The 7,854-nt window shown below is 31.8% G+C and overlaps 1 protein-coding gene across 1 annotated transcript; it reads left to right on the plus strand.

Moving 5' to 3' along the window:
• The first annotated feature begins 2,814 nt into the window (after nt 1-2,814).
• On the plus strand, nt 2,815-4,559 carry LOC125198421 (cytochrome b-c1 complex subunit 8-like). Its single transcript, XM_048096769.1, has 2 exons — nt 2,815-3,053; nt 4,236-4,559. The coding sequence occupies exons 1-2, from the start codon at nt 2,884-2,886 to the stop codon at nt 4,282-4,284; spliced, it is 219 nt and encodes a 72-aa protein (XP_047952726.1). The 5' UTR covers nt 2,815-2,883; the 3' UTR covers nt 4,285-4,559.
• The last annotated feature ends 3,295 nt before the right edge of the window (nt 4,560-7,854 follow it).

Genomic DNA, 7,854 nt, shown 5'->3' on the forward strand with positions numbered 1-7,854 from the left:
TGTTTTCTAAATTTAAAAGATCAAGGGCGCCGGCACTATTCGTTCGATTTAGATAAATTTGTATATTGAAATACCGATATCATTTTTTCAGGGACTACCAATACAATTAAAATAATTTGATATTACTACTGTATTATTTATTTGTTCTATATAAATATATTATCGAATTTGTTACTACTAATTATTTTTACCAAGACTCTATTAGGGTTATGTACTTAAGTTTCGAGTAGTATCTATTTTTATTCATTTTATGATCAACACCTATTTACATTTATGACTTGATGTTTTAAATTGGAATGGACAGCAAAATTTAGGGAGTCTATTTTTAGGAGAATGGGAGTTTAAGTAAAGTCCAAAACGTCATTATATATATAATTGAAGGAGCATTTTAATTTGTTGTCCAAACCCTTGCTACAACTTTTTGTGAGGTAGAGATCACGAGATGGATTGAATCATGACAATAAGCTACACATCATCTCTAACAAACGACTCCATATGTAGTGAACTCTCGTATATATGTATGTACCCTAATTATTTGTCTAATATTTAGATAGTGTGGTATCGATTGCGATTGCATACAATTTTCCTTTCTGCTTGCTCATTTATTATATTACTGTTGGCATTTGAAACCAATAAAATACCAATCCGGATCGGTGTCGAGAAATGCTAAGTATATAAATCCTAGACTCCTCATATCACCAATTGGTTTTAGGATGAAGCCGTGATTTATCGTAGTATCGAAGCGGTCACAGTTGTCGAGTTAAAATTAAAGCACGCCAATGATTCTCAATTGAAGCAGAAAAAATGACTGACCAATGAGTATATCTAGGCTGAAAATTTTCGTCCAATCGATAAAGAAAAATTCCAACTCTCCAAGATTCACTTTGAAGGGTTTGAGGAGGGTGTTGGTATTTAAACTAAAAAACATATAATTGTCACATCGTTGTAAGGAATTTAAACTCAGTATATAAATCACGTGGTCCTCCTCCATCACATATGGAATTGGTTTTAGGATGGAGCTGATTTCTATCAACTAGAATATAAGGAGGAACTCAATATTTTCTTTTGATACATTTTTTGCATATAGCTTTAATCTACAATCCATTTATATCAAACATTTGATTTCCGCACTAGGTGGTTACTAGTTAGTGAATTAGAACATTTAAATCAACCGTCATAAAAAATTAATCAGTATTATAAATAGAAACATCTCATCGAGAAAGTAACTAACATTTTGTTATTGGTAAACCAAAAATAATTTGAAAACTCTACATCGCCCGCCCTAATGTGACATATGTACTTGGGATATTTCCACCATACTAGATTTTATTCGAGATTTTTTGTTATTCAAAATATATTGATTTCCTAGCGTTTCATGATCTTTTTTTTTTTTGGCTGATTATTTTTCTTTTCCAATATTATATTTGTAATTTTAAAAAGGAAAAAATCCGAACATCACATACATATTTGCTAGCTTATAATTCGATTAAAATCCTACAACAATAAAAGTAATAGCATAAAAATACCGAACCTGAAGTGGATCCATTTAGATTTTGAATTGTTGTGTTTCAAAATGATAATCATAAATTTGAAGGGATTTGAATTTCAAAAAGTCTGATTTGAATTCTGATCTACATCTGAATTAACTGCGAGACTTGATTTTAAATTCTTTGAAGTTAAATTTTCTTCGTAAATGAGCACGACAAGTCAACAACCCACACAATAAAACGAATGAGGCTATAGACTATAGCATTATTTTGTGCCTTATGCTATATAACTAAGCATGTTAGAATAATTGAATCGATAGACATCAAGAGAAATCGACCAGGAATTAGCATTTTATACGGTAATTGACACATTAAGGGTGTTTATATTATAAATAGTTAACAATATTATACGGAGTACTATTATAATAAATTGATTTATTTTAAATTAAATACTACTCCCTCTTTGTGACGATTGTTCACTGTAGGAGTATCATTTGAGTTTGACACGAGTTTTAATAAATGTAAAGTAAGTTGGTGAAAAAAGATAGTGGAATGTGAGACCTACTTTCTTATCGGGACTCTTAAAGTGGACACCCAAAAAACAAACGGTACTCCTAAAATGAGATGGAGGGAGGAGTACTAAGCTTGAAATGTGTCATTTCACATTTGAATTTATATTATTATTAAATTTTATCTTATGTGGCAATCAATATTGGCGCTCTTCGTACTGAATCTTGGATCTTTTGATCTGTTTTCTAACTCAAATTTTTTTTTTTCGAGTAAATAAATATAAATTTAAAAACACGCTACAAAAGACTCAAACTCAAAACAATCTAAAACTTTATCACTCGATTCTAGTATTTTGTATGGGCAAGCGAGAAAAAAATAGTAAAAGGGACAAAAATCGGTCCTCAAGGTTGGTGAAAATAATGATGGAATTCTTGTGATTTTTGACCTAGAGATTGACTTATCAGTATTTATAATATTCTATACTTATCTTTTTTATATATAGGATATATCATAAAATCTCACTTATATGAATAACTGCATTTTTTTGAAAAATAGGCTCCCCTATTTTCTTTTCTTATGACGTCAATAGTATGAGAGAGTTAGATGAAGAACAAAGAAAATAAACGATTCGTATAAAAACCATATAGTAACTATGAATTATAAAGTTCACAGCATAATTCAGATAAAGTTGTGATTATAATTGTAAAAACATGCATGAGCCCAATATCCAGTGATAAAATATAAAGGCCAGGCCCATTACAGCCCAAATGAGCTCACCGTCAAATTTAAATTTTTTTATCACTATTTTCTTCGTTTTCTCATCAATCAACTGAAACTTCTTCAAACCCTAATTACATCTGCACATTTCTAGAGAGAGAAAGAGAATATGGGGAAAATACCGGTGAAGATGAAGTCGGTGACATACGCCCTGTCGCCATTTCAGCAGAAGGTGATGCCCGGGCTCTGGAAGGATTTGTCCGGTAAGATCTCCCACAAGATCTCCGAGAATTGGATCAGCACCACGCTCCTGCTCGGCCCGCTCGTCGGCACCTATTCGTAAGAGTTTTATTCATTCATAAGTTAGATCTCTGAATTTTGTTAGAATGAGACCGATCGCCTCCTTCTAATTTTGGTACTGCTCGGTGAATGAATCATGAGTAGATTGTTGCGTTGACTTGACTTGACTGAATTTTGAATTATCAAAACTTGATGGTTTATACGATATTGGGATTTATATCGAGTTTTTGCTGAAAAAGGACGATCCGATTGTATTGTCGATGCACTATTCCCATCTGTGATTGTATAATACATGAAATTGGATACCTTGGATATTGATATTGCAACTTGACCAACAAACTTGCTATTATACATAACTATAGAAGGATTGTTCTTTCTACATTAGTTACATGCTCTACTTTGGCAAGTTTCATCCATATATATAGTTTTCTTGTTTATTGTCGAATCAAATTTTGTTTCGGTGTTTGAGATTTGAATACTGGTGTTTGAGGAGTATCACCATTTTGATTCTACCTAAGCCTAGTTATCTTATTCTTGAATATTGAAGTACTGCATCATATCAAATTTCCCATGTGAAGGAAGGATACCAGTTTGAGATGCTTTGGTTTAGTTTTTAGTTCTCTTATTTTGTGATAAATTTGAGAGTGGGGTTGAATTTTATCTTTGCTAAGATGAAACCAGCTTAAACTGGTTTTTCATCACCACTTAACCAAATGTTTACCAACCACATCACAAGATTTAATAGAGAACAGGTAATTCGAAGCAATGACTTAGACAAAAAGAAAAATAAGCAGGGGAAACAAACAAAAGATACAAACACTGTCAACTTAAAATCCATCCATTTGGCCTGCTTCCTCATTCTGGTTATTGATAAACCATGATGAGCATTGAGCAACATAATTGGATAACCACAGTTCTTGGCTTTTGTGAGCCTGATATAGTAGCATTATATGGTCATTTTAGTTCTGCATAGAACAAAATTGCCAGTAATCTGCCTTCGATTAATCGCTGTACTAGAGCTTATTTTGTTTGTACGACAGGCATGTAGTATTATGGCATTTGTCACCCGTTTGAGGGTGAGAGGGCCGAGGTTCAATCCTCATTACCTTCCCTAACTTAAAAAAGCTGTGCTTCATAATTGTTGATGTTTGTTTAATCCTTAGTTACTGCAAACTGTCTTTTCGGGGAATTTGACCAAGTGATATGAATTTTTGTGTGCAGGTATGTGCAGTGGTACCTGGAAAAGGAGAAGATGGAGCACAGATACTGAAGGTAGTTATACCAATACTCGATTTGTCTGTGGAAAGCTCTCAAGCATTTAGACAATAAGCTGACATGCACTGCCTGCTGGTTGCTGGTTTTGGATCCCCAATTTATCTTGGGTTTCCAGTCTGTTTTTTTATTCATGTTATGTAAAACCTGGATTCATGTATTCTAGTACAAAATTGTCTGCCTTGAATGTTGGCAAATTTTATGCTTGATCTTCGCTGTAATTTACAAAATTTTCCATTGATTTTGATTTAATGATATTTCTGATATAGCATATGTTGACCGTGTTTTAATGTCTCTTGCATTCATCTTGTGTGCTATATTGGTTAATAGTTAATCGGTAACCTATAAACCAAACCCAGCCTGTTCCTTGTCAATGCAGCAAGGTTTCAAGGAATGCACAAAAGGTGTTCAATGAATTTCTACGAGAGGCATCCGTGCTGTCTTTCAACTGGTTATCCGATAGAAATTTCCCTACTCTCTCTCCGCTGGAAATGCTATCCTCATCTTCGTCTGTCTTTGTTCTCTGTTGACTAATTGACAAGCCACATTAATTTGATGTTGAAGCTCGTCAACTACAATGATCAGTTGGAGCCTAAATCGCTCACTCCTGATGTGTCGTCAGAGTTGAACAATAAGCCTCAAGATCGATCAAGATTATGTGGCTCTTCCACGTCCCAACAATTACCTCCTCCAGTGAGAAGCTCACAACTTGAGTGACCAACAATGAGTGAGATTGGTTGCATTCCAATATTCAATCCACCCAATTTCGATCGAATGAGTTTACATTTCCATAAGACTCTTGACGTTGTTCCCTTAAAATTTTGATTTTTTTTTTTCTCGGCATGTGTAAATTAATTTTTAGTCGAGATTGTTAGTTTGTTACGATTTCATTTGAAAAGGAAAAAAAATGGCTTTCATTTTAAAAGGGAAAAAAAATGGCCCAAACCATAATATATAAGTAGAATCTTAAAATATGCAACAGGTCATATATATACAGAGCAATAAAACAAAATTCTAATGCGTTTATATTTCGGTTTTTATATAGAACTAGTATCATGTCTGCCTCTGCATACAGATTAATAAATTTTTAAAACATTAATTTTTAATTTTAAATTAATTAAATAAATTAGAATCAATATTAACAATGAACAATATGAGTAACAATTTTAGTTATATGAGAATAAAAAATCTATACAAATCAACATTGAAGCATAATAAATTTGAAACAAATCACATAATATAATGTTTAAACAATAAATCTTGGAGTAGGAAGATAAAAATCTATCATAATAAAGAATTATACAATGACATTTTTAAAATTTCTTTATACACTACATTAACTTTAAAATTAAAATCAATCTCATCATTATAAATTAAAACCTTCAATTCTTCACAATTCGTCACTCTTCAACAGAACTCGCCAAAAACTACAATAAAATAAAGAACAAAATCAATAATCAATATGTATTAAAACGATCATCCGTAGAGCAAAGCATAAGATGTATGAGACCCATGAAAGTACACAATCGAACAATTCACACCACATAATTTTGTGGAGGCTTCCCTAGCCATCAAAATCAAGAAGATAAAGCTATAGTGACTACAAATTAATATCAATCAAAGTGACAAATAGAGAATAAAAGTATTTATTTACCTGGGAATGAAGAGAGAGGTGAATATGTCTACTGAGTGAGAATATATATAGCATAAATGATTCCATGAATGTAACTAAAAGAAGCGTCAATAAGAAGCAAATGAAAACTCAACCTGTTAATATCACCAAAATCAAATATAAATATAGTAGTAATTGTATACAAATTAGAAAGAAAAATAGAAGTACCCTATAGCCAAACTTGAGGAAAACACTGAGTGGAGGAAGTAGAATAGCCACGATAATGCCGTGAAAGTTGTTGTTCCCATTTTTCTTCGCTGTGATCAAGTGGGTCATTTAGCTGCAAATTGTGAAGGGGAGGCAATGAGAAAGGCTGGAGAATTTGATGAGAAAGGTGATGCAGAAATTGTGCCTACAAAGCCTTATCAAGCAAGTTGGAAATTACATGATAGAGCATCATAAGTATGCTTGTGTGTGTAAATTCAAATGCTAATGAATGTGGTCTTTCATGTAAGTTTTATGTCTCACATATGTGACATGTGATAGAATCCTAAATAGAATTGGATATTTAATATAATACATTAACTTGGTATACGACACATTTTTCCCTAATTAATTATTGTTATTGGGACGTTTCCTAATCATATGATTAATTAGTCAATTAACGGTAATTCACATTATGATTCCTATGACTAACAAGGAAATTGAGGTTATATATAATTATATATGGCCGATTGTTAGTTGACTAATATATAGTCACTGATTTGGGAATAATATATTTCCTATCATATATTAAGGAAAGGAATATATAAGTAAGGAATAATGTTTGTGATTTACGTGAGACTTGAGAATCAAGTTTATGATTATGAATAAATTATTTTGGGCCTCTTTGATGGAAAGGGCTTTTAGGGTTTGATAATTAGGGTATGTCCTCTCTCTGCCTATAAATACAAGTGTGGTGATCCCATCAAATCACACACATAAAGAGAACACATAAACGAAGGAAAGAGAGAGAAACAAATCCTTGGAGTTGGAATTGCGTCACTACGCCGAAAAGAGTTCAAGGAAATCGTCTCCTCCTTCCTCAATCGCTTCCGCTATGGATCATTAAGGTAAGTTTTCGATCCATTATGTTTATGGTTAATACGTGAAATACATGATGTTCGAAGATCTTGCTTTATTTATATTCAATTATGTATTCTTGAATATATGATGATAAATAATGTCCAACATGTGGTATCAGAGCATTGTTGAGAACTCATGTATTTTCGTATAATTGAAACCATATTATTGATAAATTAATTGAATCTGTTGTTTGTTTAATATGGTCAGCGCATTGTGAATTCAAATTTATTGAATTCAATTAGTGTATCCCGTAACTGTGGATTGAATGAATTCGTATGACTAAATGAACGATTATGTATTGACTGACTCTATTTATGAAAAAATTGTTTCTGAATCCACCGAAACAGTGGACGAAAGAATTGGTAATTCAGTTTATTTAATTTGTTTGCATAATAAGATTGTGAATTGTAATGGTTAATTGCTTTATCATTTAAAGGTTGCTTATTTTTTATGATTATACTTGAAATATATTGTTTCCAAATTATTCTATTTATGTGTATGGAATTGATTTGGGTATATTGATTATATATATAATGAACGTAAATTAAGTTATATGCATTGATGAATTGAGATTTCAATTAAATGTTTTATGATTATGAATCTACCGAGACGGTGGAATGAATGATTACATAATTCAATTCTCGTTTTAACATGTATTTTGATTATATTATGTTTATTTTGCAATCACCAAAGTGAGGCAAAATAAGGAGAGTCTATAATCAAACTCAGATTAAAATTTGTTTAGCAATTAATTTCTATATGTTCTTGATTATATTATGTTTATTTTACAGTCACCAAAGTGAGGTAAAATAATAGTTTATAATCAAATTA

Source organism: Salvia hispanica, unplaced genomic scaffold, assembly GCF_023119035.1.
Source record: "Salvia hispanica cultivar TCC Black 2014 unplaced genomic scaffold, UniMelb_Shisp_WGS_1.0 HiC_scaffold_145, whole genome shotgun sequence".
Lineage (NCBI taxonomy): Eukaryota > Viridiplantae > Streptophyta > Magnoliopsida > Lamiales > Lamiaceae > Salvia > Salvia hispanica.

What these genes read in the sequence shown, in the direction of transcription:
- LOC125198421 (XM_048096769.1), top strand. Translation starts at nt 2,884, where the DNA reads ATGGGGAAAATACCGGTGAAGATGAAGTCGGTGACATACGCCCTGTCG. An exon ending in CCGCTCGTCGGCACCTATTC is followed by an intron (nt 3,054 to 4,235) that starts GTAAGAGTTTTA and finishes TTTTGTGTGCAG; the next exon opens with GTATGTGCAGTGGTACCTGG.